The sequence below is a fragment of the Chamaea fasciata genome, unplaced genomic scaffold, assembly GCF_029207755.1.
Source record: "Chamaea fasciata isolate MVZ Bird 193981 ecotype frontalis unplaced genomic scaffold, bChaFas1.0.hap1 SCAF_1, whole genome shotgun sequence".
NCBI classification, from domain to species: domain Eukaryota; kingdom Metazoa; phylum Chordata; class Aves; order Passeriformes; family Sylviidae; genus Chamaea; species Chamaea fasciata.
The window spans coordinates 101,472,488-101,491,853 of record NW_027094086.1 but is presented as its reverse complement, the minus strand read 5'-3'; the positions used below and the strand labels follow the sequence as shown (position 1 = coordinate 101,491,853).

The 19,366-nt window shown below is 40.2% G+C and overlaps 1 protein-coding gene across 4 annotated transcripts in view; it reads right to left on the bottom strand.

Moving 5' to 3' along the window:
- The window catches only part of AMPH (amphiphysin), a 122,978-nt gene that overhangs the window by 56,171 nt on the left and 47,441 nt on the right, over positions 1–19,366 (bottom strand). For all 4 annotated transcript variants that reach the window (XM_066191195.1, XM_066191204.1, XM_066191213.1 and 1 more), the window contains exon 2: positions 11,746–11,826. In XM_066191195.1, the coding sequence (XP_066047292.1) occupies positions 11,746–11,826 (81 nt within the window). The remainder of the gene's footprint in view (positions 1–11,745; positions 11,827–19,366) is intronic.

The following is a 19,366-nucleotide window of genomic DNA, read 5'->3' as shown; positions in this document are numbered from 1 at the left end:
TAATGAGGGCAGCTGATCCCGGTACCCCCTCTGGATAGCAAAAAGAGCTGTAGCAAAGACTTTGGAAGCCGCAAGTTAGAATGGCAGGAATGAGCAAGATCCCAGGATGGTAAACAAGACGTATCAGAAACTCCACAGCTGTAGCTGGAACCGCAGGGCATCCCGCCAGGCAAGAGGGTGTGGGGCCACAGCAGAAGAAGCAAGACAGGGTCGGGTGCCAGCAGCGGCAGCAAGCTCATCTACCCCAGTAAGCAGCAACTTGACCGTCCTCCATCAAAGCCGAGAAAGCAAGAGAGCTAGAGCTGTGCCCGGATCCCTTTTCCCCAGCCCAATCTGAGGTATCTCTGCCCCTCCAAGAACCCCCCCCCCCCCCCCAGCTAAGAGCCGCACCTTTCCTGTGGCAACTTCTTTTGTCTCTCTTAAGTATCGGTCATGATGGTTTCTTAGTGACAGTTGGGACAAAATTCCATGAGAGAAAGAAACAAAAGGAAAAATCCTAAACCCCAACAATCAGGTTCCTTATATTCCCTAGAATTGTCTCCCAAATTCTTGAATCTTTTTCTTAAAGAAGTGGATTGCCATTTTTTCTTTTTAAGCTCTAAGAGATTTGGGTTTTGAAATATTTATCTAGTGCATCACTTGAAAAAATTTGGTTTGCAACCTTTTCTGGAATCACAGAGGTTTTAGGCATACCAGTGTATTATAGAAGGGTAGTGTGGTGATTGGCTCTTGAAAATGAGGAATGGATATTGTGTGTGTTGGGGGAGGTTCTGTTGGGGTTTAAAGTTCTTTTTATGTGTGATTCTGTTGTTAAATGTGGGTGATCCAGGTTGTTTTTGGGCCCTGTCTTGTCCTCCCTCTAGTCCCGTCTTCTCCCCTCCATACTGTTGCCACCAGACAACCCTAGCCATCAGGGCTGTTAGAGATGTGGTGTGGGAGGAGGGCGTGTACACATGCCCCTTGCATAAGGAAGCCGAGAATGGGGGAAGCTTGTCACTGGGGGGACTCGGCATGACAACACCTTATCTCCAATAAAGTTGCAAGAAGGTCTCCACCAATGATCGGCAAAGAACTGGCAGACTTTGGGAGGGGAAGTGTAGGCTAATGCAATACCCAGGGTATATAAGGAATGTTACTCTTATTGGGGTGGTGTCAGAGTCTGTCCAAGGATGTGATATGCCTCACAACTGTCTCCAATGATTGAGGACTGAGACCCCAGACTCTGAAAGGAGCCCCTGGCCTGGCTGAGGTGGAATGCTTGCCAAGCCTCGGAGGACTGGCATGCGGCCCCATGAGAACGGAATGCAAGAACAATGGCACAAGGGACCAGGCCCAGGCCACCTGTCCGAACTGGTCTGTCCATGACGGAGGTACGGTTTGCAGCTTGTTCCTGAGTATTCAACCTTTACACAGGTGGTTCCTGCTTTGGCTCTGTGCCCCTCGCTTTGGTTACCTATAAAAACCCTGGAGACCCCCGCTCGCTTTGTGATCACCCTACTGGAGAAGATCACGTCTATAGGCATCTTCAAGCCTTGAGGACTCGTCCCTCCATGTTGGTAGCTATAATCCCCTTCCCCTCTTTCTCTCTCTTTCTCACTATTCTTTATTTCTCTCCCCACTATCGCATTTGTTGGCACTAAATAAAGGTGCATTTTTGATTGAGTAAACTGAGTTGTCCTCTGCTGTGTCTTTTGCGCCTTGAGATCCTTAAAACGAACCATCAGGTTCCCCGCATATATTTGCGGACCCTGACAGGTGGTGCCTCTGACCATGCCCCTGGCTGTGTCCCTGGCTGTGGCTAAGCACCCTTTTGCCTTGTTTTGCCCCTTGTTCTAGTTTAATAAACTTTTAAAAATTTTAAGAAGTGAGTGTCATTTCTTAAACAGTATCTTCCAGGAGAGCATCAAATTTGTGGCCCAGCCACTAAGAAGGCTGAAAAATAAGACTTTTGTTGTTCTAGTTATTAAGTAGCATGTTGAATTGAAGTAAACTGCATCAAATGAAACAGGCTTCTCAGATAATTTACACTAATCCAAAAAAAATCAACTCTAAAGGTAAGAACCAGGGAGCTCTGCCTTGTGTTAGTAGCAATGCCCAAGTTAAGAAAGCTCTGTGCTTGCAGAGACACTAGACCAACCCTTTAACTGAACTATCAGTTTCTGTTTCAGATGAGGACTAAACAGAAAATTATGTGACACTCACCTTAAGTGAAATTACAACCTTCCATCACAACTAAACCTCCCCCTCCCTAAGCAGTTCTTCACAGTTACTATATCATCCTTTAAGCATACTCATGTCCTTAAAGTAGGGCCCAGAATAATGGTTTTAATTAAAAATTGCATGGAAGATGGAAGATGAATGCAGAGGAAGCATGAATCTTCTATGGTTAAAAGTAATCTATACACATTTCATGTCAAGGTAGACTTTCTAAACATCTACTTGTGCCTCTACACCTACAGCTGCATACCCATAACTACATTTGTAAATAATGTACACAAGCTTTGTATTAACAGATCAGGTAGAAAACTGTCCAGAACTGTTTGTTGTGAACTGCATCATGTTCAATCCCATGTCTTAAATCTTTGAGCTGGGCTATGTTAACTCTCCCCATGGTCATTTATCCCAAAGGGGTTGTGAAGAAATATGTACAGGTCTCCTTTAAAAATAGACAGAGATAACTTTGAACATTCAACTACACTAGGGAGAAAATAATTAGTACAGATACTAAAGCTGCAGAGGCATAATAGTTTATATCCAAGGGGCAATCAAAACATGCACAGTGTGAAAATGGTTTGGACTCTGGATTTGGAGCAATCAGTGGTCAGAATCAAAAAAGAAAAACATTGCATCTGAGAGATGCAAGAGAGCTGCTCTCTCTTTTTTACTGAGGAATCAGTTGAAATGCATCTGGCTGTCCACACAGAGGTAATTTTGTAGCATAAAACAGAGGGCCTCACCTTCCTGAATATCTTGCCTGATTGGAAATGAATGAGGTTGAGATGAGATTTAATGGTACATTAAATTTCTTCTTGTCTTGGGAAAATGGCCCTTAAGAGATAAGGTAATTATTAAACACACATTTCAGGATGGAATGGAATCAGCAGAGAAATTCCTCCCATGGTCTCAAAATACATTGTACCTTTATATACATTGTATGTATACATTGTATAGAGTGTATTTGGCTTAGGGATCATCCAGTATCTGAAGTACACTCCCAGTTTACCCCAAATGCTTGTCAGACTCAGTCTCCCTGAATGTAAACACTTGTTGGCTCACAGAAAAAAGCTCCCTCCCTCTAGTCTAGATCGTGTTTTCCTATGTCTGGTTTACTTTGGAATATCTACCAGGGACACTTGGTATCCCTTTTATTTAGCAAAAGAGTCTTGTATGGACAGAACTGTACTGAACACATAATAGTTGTGGCTTAACAAGTAGCAAGAATCCCCTGCATTTTAGTATTTAGTTTCTACAGACAACCAAGAAAATCTGCGCATCAGCTAAGGAGAAAGTGTGTCACCCATTCAGAGTAATTTTAAAGTTCACACTTTTTGTTTACTGCCTGGATTCTTTAATCCATCTGTAGTGGTTTCATGTTCGCTAAATTTAGTGTTTGCTTTTTTTTACCTTTGGGAGATAGGATTTTGGAGAAAAAGGCAAAACAGGACCCAACTTAAAAGTAAACAGAGATTTTATTAACACATACTAAGAGAAGCAAAGGGAAAGGAAAAAAAACCCACAAATGGAATTTCTAAACCAACCCTTTCTCCCATTACAAAATGTTCATTTTCTACAAGCAATGTAAAGAGGCAAAACTCAGAACTCCAGGTCAGTACCACTTATAAAATAGTCATTCATTCATTCAGTCTTTGAGAGAGGGTAGTCTCTCCTGTTGTTTTAGTAACTTCCCAGAAGAGAAAGAGTCTGCTTGTGGCTTCTAACTCACACAGTAGCAGGCTGTCCAGGAGATTCGGCAACTGTGGAACCTCCTATATTCACGTAGCCTTTCCCGTGACCACACATATGGGCCATAGACTCACAGACTATTAAAGATAAACAACTTCGAAGGCAAAAAATTCTTCATCCCAGAGAACAGAGATGTCTTCTCACTTCTTCACTAGCAGAGGGCTTCTTCTCATGTCCCTCTGTTCAAACCTCTCATGAGATCACCAAAACACAACTTCTAATTCAATATTCACTCAGTAAATCACAGATACCTTTGCTTTAAAATCCACAAATCATCTCCACAATTCATACTGTCCACGACTTAAAGGAATACTTTGGCATGTTCATATCACAGTCTGTTACTAAAACTCCCAGGAGATTTCAGCCTAGGACTCAGGCAACTTGTCATCTCTCCCACTTAAAAAGTCACTCTTCATTTATTGACTTTGAGATCTCCATATTGTCCCTTTACATATCTCTAATTTGGCCTTTTCTCTCATCTCTGAGAAGGGTTGGAGTTTAAAAAAAGGTCTCATTCTGTGTCAGGAAAAGAGTTAAAGCCTGCCCAGGCCTGCAGTGCTCATGTGATCTGTGCCACAGCAGCCGCAAAGATTTCAAGGCCATGCTGGTGGGGGTTGAGGCCGATGGATGCCTTCTCTTCCACCCTTGATCTGATGGCGTGAGCTGCTCGCAGCTGCTCCCTGGGTCCCGGCATAGGGTGGGGAGGGGATCCCATCCTCCCCCCGGGCCAGGAGTGCCAACAGCCAGGGCAGGGGCACAGCCTAGCCATGGCTCAGCCCCCTCTGCCACAGCCCCAGACATGCGCCCAGCACTGCTGAGCAGCAGCCCTCCACCTCTTCCCCACCGGCAACCAGGGGAAAAGGAGGCTCAGCCGGCAGAACCTCTCCACCTCATGGACAGCGGCTCCTGGAGGCCCAGCCAGGCCCAGGGCAGTGGGGCCTAAGCTGGGCCCTGCTTTGCGGCCCACGATGTTACCTGGTCGCCAGGCGGGAGGAAAAGGAGGTCTTGAACCTTGTATCAGCTTTATATGGGTATTACCAAAAGTCGCATTCCATTTTCTGAGTGGTCAAAACTACATGCCAGTCCAAGAACTGGCCCCTGATAGGGCCTTGTCCTTTCCAAAGAATTTTAAGGTCCTAGCAGAGCAATATTCTATTAACCAAAAAACCAAACTTTATTAACCTATGACATCATCTCAAGACCACATACAAGACCTGTAAAATGAGGGGTGTCTAAATGGGGGACATAAGATAGGTTTAAAGATGGTTATATAGATCTATGATATAAGTAATAATTCCTAGAGAAAATAAGATTTTGCAAAACACAGATTGAATTTAATGTATTTATTTGTAATACACATTGAAACTCCCTTTCTTAATCGTCCTTCATCCAACTCTAGATTAAGACATCACTGTCTACATGAGTTGGGTGTCTCTTCTTGTCATAGAACCAATGTAGATCTCTTAAGAGCAACCTGTAGAGTCAGGAGAGTAATTAAGAAAATCTGGTAGTCAAAACCATTCACTCCAGTATAGTTATCTAGTGCTGTTTGTGATACATCCACAAATAGCAAACACAACTGGTCCTTAGAGACCTACCAGCTTTTCTGAACAGCAGCTGGAAACCAGGGAGGACACACTAGGGCCTTGCAAGTGGCAACAGATGCCAACATTTAGACAACTAACCCAGAACCCTCACATTTGCTGGGATTGTACCAGGAGCCACAAGTTACTCCAGTGGAGGCTATGCCCTCACCGATGGGTGCCATCCTGCAGGGTCTGGGACAGGTGGGCAGAGACAGTGACTGGTAAGTGGTTTCACTGACAGCCCACAACTTCGTGAGGGTTTGAACCAGGTCCAGGGTTTGTCTGAGAGATCCAGATGGGAGCATCAGGAGATACAGCTGAAACAGGGGTTCCCTTGGCATGGGAATGAGTCTATGATGTAACTTATGCCAAGGGCTGAGATAAAATGGAATTCCTGGGTCCATGTGCAGGATTAGAGGACCCAGACAGGGCTGATCAGACATTAAGGCCCACAGATGCCCCCAGGAAACTGATGGGTTTTGCTTTGCCTGCTGCCCAGTTCAGCACAAGCATCAAGGTATTGGTTCAATAAAGTTAATAATTTCTACTACAATAATTAGATTAAAAGATCATACCAGCAACTTATGCATTTTACAACATCTTTATTGTAAGAAGTTGATTGAATCTCTTCCCTTAAGCAAGTTTAATCCCATCTTCTCATAAACTCAAAGTTCTGTTTGTCCTTGCCATAGCATCCTAGTCATCAGACTAGCTCTGCTAATTAAGTCTGTCTTACTCTCTGTCTTGTCTATTCCCACATCAAGGGAATACCCAACTCCTGGAAACACAGTCACCCACATTCAGGTGTTGCAATCTAGAACTGGATCACTCTCTAGGCACAAGGTTCAGCTGCCAAAACACGTGTCTGTTGCAGCTGGAGATGCCACATGGTATTCAAGACAGCAGGTATGATACAGAACTGTGGTCAAAGCCACATGTCTTTTTCTGGAGCAATGTCTGGGGGCCAGGTGGGACACTGTGAGGCACATCTGGCACCTATGTGTAGGTGATGAATCTCATCTTGGGTATCTTAATTCATGAATAAGTTTTAAAAAATCATTGGCACAGCTGATGCAAAAAGAACACATCAAAAATGTTAATTGTCTCACAAACCAACTTTTAAACAATGTCGTGACACAGCTGTAAGGCAGCCAAGCACGCCTGTGTGAAAGAAGATTTGGACAGGATAAGCCTTTTCAGGAACCATAACAATTACACCCAATGAGCAGCTCTTACTAATAGATGCACATTAAGTAAAACAGTCCCCAGAAGCAGATTCTGATCACTCAACAGCAGTTTAAAAAAGCTCTTCATTTTCACCTAATTCTATAAACTAGCAACAACAGCCTTTGACATTTTGCTTTTTTTCTGACAACATGACATGGGAAGCTGGTTTTGTAGTAGCAACTGTTCTATCTCCTCTGTGTACATGCACAGTACATAATATTTATGGGTTTAAGCACTAAAATATGTTTTCACTGTAGTATGTAAAGTAAAAGAAGTCTCACAACTACATGAAGAAAAATGAAGAGAGGTAAGTATGCATATACATGAAATAGAATATGGCTCTCTTAGAGCAATAAAGTGTGACCTTTAATGTCTGTGAGTCATTAAAATATACATGGGGATAAAGGTAATTGCTACTGTATTTCCTGTAAAGAAAAAGAACATATAAGATGCAATTGCTTGAAAAACAGAATACAGATGGAATTTCTGGTAAATCCTCATTGGCCTTTGATGATAATTTCACAAGAAAAATGAGAAAAGTATGCAGAAATTCTTTTTTTTTTTCTCTCATTCTGAACTTCAGAGTCAATTAAGAGACTGAGCATATTCACAATTAGCTGTGCAAAATAAATGTTTAAATCCCAAGAAATTCCTTGCAATACAATGAAAATCTGTGTCATACTGTCATATAAGAGTTTATAAATTTTCTTTGTTCCACAAGAACCCTCTTGATTTAGAGCAGCAACTTTCAGTTTACAACTTAAATGGAAAATGAAAAACAGCTCTATTCATTGTTACAAATCTAAGTGTTTTTACTGTTGGCATCAGCTGCAGGAGCTTAATGGTTTTGACAGAGAAAGTCCTGAGGGTCTGCAAAGCAACTGTGCTCTGTTGTCTCTGGACATGGGATGATTCAGTTTCTCCATGGTGATTCATCTGGGTAATTCAACTCTGGGTTGTCAAGTCCAGAAGAGGCTCTTATCCAACTGTACTCAGAAAGAGATGGGAATGGATGATTGGGGAAACTAGATGATGGTTTTCTCCAGATAGATCTGCTGCACTGCCTTGGTTTTACATGGCCTGGTTTTTGGTAGTAAGGGGGTCACAGAGGTGGCTTCTGAGAGAAACTGCTGGAAGCTTCCACTGTGTCCAGCAGAGCCAACCTCTGATGGCTCTGAAGCTGGACATGCTGCTGGCCAAGGCTGAGCCAATGAGAGATGATGGTAACACCTCTGTGATAACATGTTTAAGAAAAAAATCAAAACAAAGTGTGAATGCACAGTTTTTTGCTAGCCAGAGAAGAGGAGGAGGTGAGAACATGTGAGGAAAACAACATGGAGACACCAAGGTCAGTAGAGAAGGAGGGGCAGGATGTGCTCCAGGCACCAGAGCTGAGATTTCTCTGCAGGTTGTGGTGAAGACCATGGTGAAGCAGCTGTGCTCCTGCAGCCCATGGGGATCCACGGGGGATGCAGAGATCCACCCCCAGCTCATGGTGGGGGAGGTGTCCATGCCAGAGTAGGTGGATGCCTGGAGGAGGCTGTGATCCAGTGCGAGACCCAGTGAAGAAAGGGGGAACCTGCTTCCAGGCTGGAGCAGCCTGTCCTTGGAGGACTGCACTCCATGGAAGAGTGACCCACACTGCAGCAGTTTTGGGAGGACTGTTTATTTGCGGGAGGGTCTCACATTGCAGCAGTTCTGGCAGGGCTGCTGCTCATGAGATTTGGAGCCATGCTGGAGAAGTTCACAAAGTACTGTCTCCCGTGGGAGGGACCCCACAGTGTAGCAGGGAAGGACTCTTCTCCCTGAGCAGTGGAAGAAAACCTCGGGTGATGAACTGACCAAACCCCCATACCCTGTCCCTCTCTGCTATTGGTGGGAAGGAGAGAGGGAAAAATATGTTTTTTAAGGGCTTATTTTACTTCTCATTATCCTCCTCTGACTCTGTTAGTAATAAATTCACTTAGTACCTCTAAGTTGAGCCTGTTTTGCCCTTGAAGTGTTTTCTCCCAGTCCTTATCTCAACTCATGAAGCATTCATTAAATTTTTCTCTTCTCTGCCCAGCTGTGGCAGGGGAGGGTGAGTGAGCAGCTTTTGTGGGTGCCTGGTGTTTGGACAGTATCAAACCATGACATGCACATAACCTTACACGTAGCCTTCTTCTGAGTTTGGTACAGACCCACCATCTAATCTGCTATTCAGGCAATGATTTCAGACTTTCAATTTTCTGTTTCCTGGATAATGAGCACTATGCTCTTTCCGTTATCCTTTCAGTGGGCTGAACTGGGAGTCCTCATTTTTTATCTTTGTAGGGTAGTAATAAAAAGATCAGTCTGTACTTAAGGTTAGTTGACCTCTCAAGGGTTGTTGCAGGCTCAGTAATGCAGGCAAACAAGATAATCAGACCATTTTCCCAGCTTTCAGCTTACCAGGATCCCCAGGGCACACATAGCATCACCTGCAACAAAGAACTTGCAAGGAGACATAGAATTGAAGTGATAGTGCTCCTCAGAATGAACTGTGGGTAGTTGAGGTGGCCAGGGAACAGACAAATCATTGCTGTGAGACTGCAAGAAACAAAGTAAAGCTTGGACCTCCTCTCAAACTTCCTCTGCCATGGCCTTGTTAGCTCAATGACCACCACAGGGACAAATAATCCTGGAGGGAGCTGAAAAAAATGAGACAGCCTCTAACTGAGTTGGTTGTTCTTGCAAGCCTCCTGAATGGCCCACATCAACAGTTTGGTGAACCTCAGCACAGGAATAAATCTACCAGACTGCCTTTAATATCTAGAATTTGACTTTTCTTTATCTAAAGCCTCTAGAATTGCAGAATGAACTTGAAAGCAGGACTGAATGTAAACCAAGAAGAGATGGCTGCCTGAGCTCACAGAAGGCAGCAGTTCTGCATTGCATTAGTCAGTAAGAATGTTATTCAGATGCACATTGCAATGCTTCATACCTTTGCATTGCTAATAAATTGTAGATCAAAGCATGGACAAAACTTGGAAAATTTAAACTATTTATTTGCTTCTTATTGGTGAACATGGCAGAAACATTGCTTTTGCAGCATTTTTCCCCTTGTATTTGAAGAATTGAGTACAGCAGAACTCCTTGAAAACACAGTAAGCATGTATGACTAGTTCAGTAAATATACAGTCTCCCATTTGATGTGTCAGCGGACTTAGCCTAATCTGCATGTGACCATCATGATAGTTGTAGTAGCTCCCTTTGCAGTCACTCCTCCCTACCCAATTCCCTCTCTGGTCCCAACTCACATTTGCATTTAGGATTTAGCATCATGCAGTTCCTGCAGGGTCCTTTACTGTTTATTACTGCCACTATATACATCAAAGAATGAGAAAATAAAAAGAAAGGAATGCTAATATCCTCCTTAGCCCTAAGCAAGATTTTCAGCTTAAAATCACCATTACAGAAAATTCTTGGTAAAGGACAGAAAAAAGCCAATACTTGCGACATAATTTTGCTTAAAAGGACTTTTTCTCTTTTCCCTCTTTTTTTGTCTCAGAATTTTAAACTAAAAAAAAAAGTACCACAAATTCTGTTTCTTTGTGGGAATGCTCTATTTGCTCCTACACTGAAGAAACCTGTCAGAGATGTACCTTATTTCTACAAACACAGTTACTAGCTGTGAAAACAACTGGGATACAGACAACAATGATAAGCAACAACGTCAATTAATCAAAAAGTCAAGTCAAGAAGACTTGGAAAAGTGGAAAGGGAAGAAAAAGGAAAATATAACATCTCTGTAGGGTTTCAAAACTTCTGTTAAATCCCACCATCTTCCTGACCTCAAGAAATTTGGGGAAGGAAATACCCTTCTCAGAGAAACAGATTCTTTCACTTCCCAGTATTTTTCTCTTTGGTGAAGAGGAAAGCTCAGTAGCTCTTGAAACCTCCCTCTATTCTACACTGACAGGAAAATAAAGGCTAAATGACAATAAGATGCAAAAGAGTTAATAAGCATTCTAGCAATCAGGATGCAGGCTTTGTGTTTACATAGAAAGGAGGAAAGTGCTATTCTTATTCCAGTAGGAAAGTTCCTATTGGTAGAATAGGACTGAGTCAGAGCGGAAACTGCAAACAGTGACACAAGCCAAATTTTACATTGTGTAAAATGTGTGGGAGTAGTTCTCACTCTCCAGTTCCTTTCTATAGGAGCTCTAAAAAACAGCTCATAAAGACAACAGATAGATCAGTTCATACTTATGTAACAAGACTATTTTCTTGCTGGTATTATTACAGTTCATGGTAGGCATCAATTTGTACTAGAAAGGTACTATATATAAATTGAAATTCATCACCTCAGAGCCAAAAAGTCTGTCCAACAAAGAAACAAGTAATTTGGGTTAGAATTTAGGATTGCATTGGGAATAGATTATAGACTCCTTGGAGCATCTTTGCTTTCCTGTGTTGTGTTTTTAACACTACTAAGAGTAATTGAGCACTGCTGCTCAGTTGTGCTTCATCAGCGCTGCCACCACAGACGCCAGCACCCACCGGGAGCTTTACAACACATGTGCAGTTTGAAACTATTAATCTAGTCACTCTTATAAATCCAATATTATTATATAGCACCAATGAAAGTAATCCACAAAATTAAATCATGTAAATACTTCTCTTCTTTGTAAGAAGGAGACTACAAAGCTGCCATTTAGTTGAGGTTGGGTTCTATCCTCAATTACTGGTGAAAATGTACTGACACTCTGATCTCAAGCGGTTCAAGCATGCTGTTACATATGACTACAAATGTCCTTTTATTTTCAGCCCATATTTGAGTACTCTGCATGCACAAATGCAACTGTTATCTCCTTTTGAATGCTGCAGAACAAAATCTTGTACCCACCAAAAAAATAAAATCTTACCCTGCAACACCTTCTTCAAAATCAACAAGTTAAGTATCATATATTTTTAAGACACCATTAAAGAAACTGAAAAAGTAACTGACCTCTTGCCGTTTGAAATTTTGGACATATTCTTCAAACTGTTCATCTTTAGTTTCATCTGCTTTTCCTAGTTTTTGAAGTACCTATAGTGAAAAGAAAAAGGAATAATTTAATATTTATGACACAAACCAAAACCATTGCTACTTTCAATACTTCTGTTCTTGCAGTTAGGCGTAAATAGCATTTTACTTTTGGGGGTGTTTTGTGCTCTACAATTTCCAAAGTTCACACAAGAAACTATTTTGTGAAAAAAAAAAAAAAAGCAGCAGGAGTATGGCATGTGTATATGTGTGTGTGTGTAAATATACTTCCAAGTATGAGTCCTTGGGGGAATGTTGCTTGGTTTTTTTTTTAGTGAAGCGACTTTTCTTTTAGCAAAGAATCCCATGGTTTCAAAGCAAGAAAGAATGAGAGAATTCTGCTGGCACTACAAGTTGTCCTCCAGTTCAGACAAAGGAATAAAAAACCTCATTAGGTTTTTCTTCTGATTACATTGAATGATATTAACATTATTCTTATCTGCATGACTTTCAACATAAAATCATAAAAGTTAAAGAACTATAAGGCTGATGTTTATTTAAAACATGGCATTCATTTTGCTCCCCTCATTAAATTCTTAAGTAGATTGTTATCCACTGGATAATAAGTATGCTACAATAATGCAGCAATAAGGGCTATTCAATCAGCAATCTCAAAAGTTATTTGACACAGCTACACTTCATACTGTATTTAACTACATTCTACTATTAAATCCCATTGCTATCTGTTCATTATAATACTGAAGACTTAAACATAGCTGCAAATAGGCTTCATCCTACTTGTAAAGCAACTCCCAAATCTTTATAGAGTACTTGCTAGAATACCGTGGGAATGAACCATCCCAAAGATTGATGTTCAGATTGCTTTCCCATTACAAATTGATGGAACTATTTATTTGCACAGTTAATGACAAAACAAAACAAATTAAAACAAAACCAAAACAAAACTCAGAAGCCCCCTAAAATTGAAACAGTTGCAATTAGCAGATACTATGAATAAACATATAGGCATTTATAACCAATTTTTCTCAAAACAAAGAATGTACAACTCCAGGGCTACCATATGCCTTCTCGGATCACCTTCTTCCCCCAAGCCCAGCCAGCTTCACAGCACAAAATCAGGCTGCACAAAGGGGTGGTGAGCATTGCTACAGTGGAAACTGGAGGTCAAAATAATCATGAAGCGGACACAACACCACCTGTGGAAATGGCATGTGAGAGGAACTTTTGACATAATTACAGCAGAAAGACAGAAAAAAATGATATCAGAAAAGGAAAAAAAGACATAGACTAGCCTTTTGCTGCCAACAGCTATGTTCATTTTTCTGGCATATGTGGGCATTTTTTGTTGCTTTTAAGACAGTTAACTAGTCCCAAAGACCTCATACCATACCTCATACCTCATACTCTCATCACCAACCTCTTCATAAAATATTAATAAGTATCACGGAGAATTTTAAAGAGAAATCATTTCATTTAACATATGGAATCATCACAGGCCTTCACACTGCTCCTTGTCACCAATGAGCCAAACAGTCTGTCCCCAGCTGTGGCATGATTTTGATCCAGATCAGGGGGCTTTCTGAAAATCCAACATTTCCTTTTCAAAGAGGTGGCTGCCAGGTAAACCTTCTGATCATGGCAATACATTTAAACCATGTTTGAAACAAGAAGCATGTTAACTGTAGTATGAACATTCATAACATAGATAACAAACTACAGCACCAAAAGTTGTCATAATAGACTCTTTTTTCCATATCAGTGGTGCACATCCATGTTCTCAAATGTGCACTCAGGCCCAATAGTGCAAGGTTCAGAAGGGAACAACCTCCTGCAGCACTTGCCTCCTATGGTTTAGGGATTTTTTATCCTATCTCCAACTTTCCATTTATATACAGATGTTTAGCTGAACTAAGATACAATGGTACAATTTAGCCTCTACAAACACCAACCTTAATCTTAATACAGATAATTTATAACAGTTTCTCCATTTTCCCAATCCAAATCAGAACTATAAATATGTCATATGGTTGGATCTAAAAGTTCCAAGTCAGAGGCTAAGGAAACTTACCCTCATGAAAGTCCTGCAACTCATGCCATGTACACAGATAAGTGGGGTTCACTTACTCGTTTGCTAAAAACAATCCTAATCCCATCCCCACAATTCCATATAGAGACAGCAGAGCAGACTGGGGCTAAAATAAACTATTCCTCACAGGTTCTTTTAGATGCCACCCATACAACTCCATGGACTACTGAATGTGTAGCTCAGCCTTTTACAACCAACCTATTCACAAGTTTATCATTGGTAGTCTAAACAGAAAAGTGGCCAGGCTGAGAGTTGTAGAAACTGACCCACCTTTCAGCTCTTGTTTGTGCACTTCTGTATCAAAGTGGAAGTCTCTTGTCAATAGAAATCTATAGTTTATAGTTTATTTTTGCTCAGTTACGTCAGCACCTATAGGGTGTTTTTGAGGTAGGGCTAAAGCTGGATGAAGGCTTGTCTGCCCTCCATTTCGGTTACTCTAACTCCACCACCCTCACCTCGGGACAGGCTGAAATAAATTTTAAACATCTTGTTCATCTTGATCTGTAGAATATCTGGGTTAAAGTCAGGGTTAGGCATATGGCTAGGTAAGGAAATGGTAAATAGCACTAGGTTTAGAACAATAGAAAATAGACTTGAAACACACAGGTTATTGGAAAGCATCTGATGGTTCTTAATGGTAAAATGAAGGCTGTGCTCAGGAGCAGGGAGTGCTTAACCTCCCCCTTAAGCCTCAGTTTTACCACCCTTCTAGATAGGAATTAACTTTAGTAACAGGAATAGCTCACTCTATTCATGGCCCATGTGGACAGAAGAAGGGTAGATGGATTGTGTTCCACAGAAGCCTTGGAGGGCTCTACAACATGCTAAAGAATGGTAATCTGGACTGTTAAGTGGCTAGTATTTTATTTTAGGCCCAAGTGGTAAGTAATCCATAATATAGATTTGAATTCAGGTTATTAGAAAACAAAACAAAACAAAACAAAACAAAACAAAACAAAACGAGCAGAGGAATCAAAGATCTTGAACATGTGGTGGCCTGAAGGGCTTGAGTGAGTCCAGAACTTAGTGAAGGCAAGTGGCTAGCATTTTTTTTCTTAGCATACCCACACAGAGAAATAACATTTGAGGTTAAGTTTGAGAACATTTATCAGTGTGTGTGAACAGTCCGTATTATTTACAATAAAATAAATTTTAAAAACTGAAGAAACTGAATCTCAGTAAATATTCTATACTCAAGTTTTTGTAATCTTCTGAAGACTGTATAAAATAGTTGATGAACATGTTCACCCTAATAAAATAAAACAGGATAAAAGCTACCTCATTTCATATAATTAAACTAACTCAGCTACCACTAAACTTCCTCTTAAAATGACATAAAAAGATTTTTTAAAAAAGTATATAAAATGAGTATCAGTGTTGATCCAGCATGTTGCTAAGAATATATGAACTAAATAGTTAAGTCCAATTAGCATCAAGAATGAAAAGCTAAATGTAATACAGTGGTAAACTTAGATACTGTCAAGTAATTACAAGTAGAGAGGAATTGCCAGGCAATGTGGTACTGAGATAACATATGGCAGATTCTACACTAACACACAAAATTTGAGTAAGATCATGAGTCGTGTCTGATGTAATTTATAAATGTCACCAAGAATATTTCCATTTGGGGGTGCTGCATCTTCAATAAAACTTTCAGATGATGTAAGCACTGATTACAAGGGGACCATCCTCTCAAGACCCTACCAAAAAACGTGATTTAACTTCTGATGGCTGTATTTACCTGGTGACCAGCTAGTTCTTTTGTTGTCTATTTACTTGATACTCCTAGTCCTTAGGAATGACGGAAAAAAAGGCTTAAGCAGCCACTTGATAAACTTTCTTCCACCGTATTTCCAAGGAATAAAACCCAAAGAATCAAATACAAAACAATTGCCATTGACAAAACTTCAATTTTAAACTTTTCAAATTAGCTTTGGATTGTTATTTTAAAAATAAGTGATTGCTTAGATTGCACTTCTTAAAAATATGCTTCTGAGATCTTTTCATAGGAACATTAAAAATCAACTACAAAAACATTTAGCGCAAAAATTTTTTAAGCTGGAAGTAGCCACAATACAATAAACAATTCATTCTCCTGTATAGAAGGGCCACTAAGGCTCATCCTTGAGCAAGACTGTCAACTAAGACAGTTTATTGTACCAAAGTCCTCCACAGTGATACCTAACGGAAACTGTGTTAATTCTAAACTATTTTTTTTTCTGAGCAAAGAAGAGATATATCAAATACAAGTTTCTAATTTATCTGTAGCTACCACAGTTGCATTTCTTAATCAAACATTTAAATTCTACCTGGGAAAAGACAACCTTGTCCTTTACAGACAAAAGATTTTGGATTTATCAGAGCAAATATGTGATGTTCTTCTTGGCTGTTGGCAGTTGGAAAAAAAAAATCAAACAAAAAACTCTTCAGTCACATGGCCATATATAAAGATTTCATTCAATAATTCAATATAAGAGACCTTGAAGTGCACATGCATCTTCCTACTTTTTAGCTCCACAGGATAGCAGTCTTGTTTATTCAGCTCTGATGATACGATTTTAGTGGGTCACAGATTTTAAGGAAACTAGACTTTCAGGCTATTTCCCCTTATATTCCTACTGCTGTATCTGATTTTCTCAGTTCCAAGATCAGTGAAAATATTTCCTATTGATCTTGATTAAAATAAAATAGAACCAATTTTTAATAAAATAGATGGATTTTGGCATTAAGTAGGTAAAATGCATTAGTGGCAAAACATGTCCTTTCAGTAGAATGATATGAAGTTGATAAGTCTTATTTGATAGCATTATAGGTATCTCTAGGTTACTTCTCATCACAGAAGGCAGACAGTGGTAATTTGCAAGTGAAAGCAATTTCTTCAATGTGGAGGAAGAACCAGATAAAAGTTTTAAAAGAAATTGTCAGAGTTGCTAGGAAAAAAATGATCAAAGAGACATTTTGATTTGATATAATACATTTTTTTCCAATGATTGCCTGTAGGATTATAATTAAACACAGAATTACATTTACGTCAGTAACTATGCAGAGATGATGCCAACTAGAGACAACATTATAGCCATTCATGACGTGGGTAAATTAACAGAGCTCATTTGTTTTTCATCTCACAGCATCAAAGAGCTAAGAGGTTAATTTATTTTCCTTCCACTTACATCACTGTTTCTACAAGACAGGCTACTAGTGGTTTTGTGTCTTATCAATTTGGCTTCTAAATTAGTCCATATGCTCAAAGTAGCAATGATGCCTAATCCTGACTGCCTCCTCCAGACTGATCTGTGACATTTCCACAGATACTTCTTGGAAAGGAATTGGCTGGGGCTAGAAAGAGACATCTACATTTGATCAGCATGCCCTGAGGTGAAGATGCTGCCCGCCCAGAGGCTCCTTTATGTCCAGCAAGGATGGGATTTCTCTCTGCAGACTCAGGTCAGCCTTCACTACAGAACTAATATAATGGAGCCCTGGGGAAACAAAACCAAAAGTTTCCAGCATGGTTTGGTAGCTTGCCAACAACATATTTCACCACCTGTTAAGACAGTCTCATGTCATGCCACACATAGCAATGCAGTACATCAAGATAACTTAGTCTAGTGCTTTGCAGAACATTTTCCAGATTGATGCTCTTCTATGAAATTTACTGGTTTTTGATGGATCATGAAAATATTGTACACTAAATATCAGTGATGTGCCTGACATGGCAACAGTTGCTGATGAGGTACTTTTCACCACTGGGATGCTCGAAACTCCTCTCTCCTCATCTGGAGGAAGGCAATGACACCGATGGAACACTTCCAGATAAACCCATTCTTTTCTAGATGGAATGATAAATAAGTGTTTTCAAAAAAATTGAGCTCACAAAAGTATGAAAATTTAGATAAAGCATATATACTTGGTTCAGCAAACCTAACAGCTTGGGAAACCTTTGAAGCCAGCCAGGTCTGTCTTTCTTTTTTAAAAATGGCTTTGTCAGAAATGTATTGATCCAAAAGAGATTTATTTCAGACTTGTTGGAAGAATTGGTGAAGGCATAGTCTCCTAACAATCAGAAATTTCCCAAGATCATCTCCATAAAAAAATAATTAAACTGGCTTAATATGGCCAGAATTATGTGCTAGTCAGATATTTCTGAAGAAAGTTACCATATTCTCTTCTTATTACTTTTCAGAATTACTCAGCATTTTTGCATTACTAAAGGTCAAACCTTGTAATGTTAAAGTATTCTAAGGCTGCTCAGCTAACATAGTATATTTCTACTTTTCTTGTTCAGTGCTATTAAGGATAAGCTTGCCTGTTCTCAGGAGTTTATGTGTATCATTTCTTCCTGCTCACCCCACTCATGGACTTCTGGTTACTGAAAAGGAAAAAAGCACTGAACTGATGCTGAGATCATCAAGGACTACCAGCAGTGATGGTGCCAGTGCTCCAGCTTTGATGTTTGAGACTCTGTAGACAAGTAGAACTTAAACCTCTCCCATGGAGCTTAGGGAATGAAACTCCAGAATTAGCCTTCAGAGCTGCATAATGTGGAAGTAGATGTGTTGCTCAGATCAGCAGCATGCAGAGTACATATAGGGTCCCCTTTTCAGGAAAGTCTTTTCTTTGCTGAGGCAACATCAGTCCCCTTTTACTCAATGTGCTGCTATGAAAATAACCCATTTAAGAGCTCTCTAACAGTCAAGCTTTCCAGGCAAAAAGAGGTCCAGAAAATGAGCCTATCTGCCAATGATGGAAAATAAATGGTAGGAGGAACACTGTTTGACTGCAAGAGAAGCAATGTTCTTCTGAGGATACTGTTCATCTGGAGGAACATTCTGATGCCTTTTAATGGTCCTTACTAAGACAAACAGCAAGTCAGAGGAATATAACAAAGTCAGAGCAAGATTAACAAGGAGAAAAATTCAGGTTCTGAACAAGAAAACATTTTCAATACAGAAAGAGGATTAGGACAGGTAAGAAAAAATATCACAAACTCAGTTAGGTGCAAGGAGATTTGGAAAACAGCATTTCTATAATTGAGAGAAAATAGAATAACAGTGGGATGCTGTGGCCTTATAACCTGTTAGTGTAGTCACCAAGGCATGCTGGAGAGACAGCAGCAGCAAAGAAAGATAAGCCTTAGCAACCCTCATCAGCAAAACTGGTGCTGCAAGGCCTGTTATACTTACTCTTCAGAAGCAAACTCTTTCCACTGATGCTGAAGCCATGTGTCAATGAACAGCTCAATAGAAATCTCTCATCACACATAAGATAGAAGTTAATTGGCACATGCTAGAGACTATGAAAGCCACTGGGAATATGGCACATAGTGAATTCAGCTGGGGGAAAGAGAAAGCTAAGTTGATAGTCATTTACACATTAAGTGTCATGGAACAGCATGGGAGAGTGGCAAATAATTCTAGTCTTTCTCTTGTTCTCGTGTCCTGCATCCAGTGGTGAAAAATTGAAAAAAATTGTCACCATTCTTTTTTAAAGAGTGTT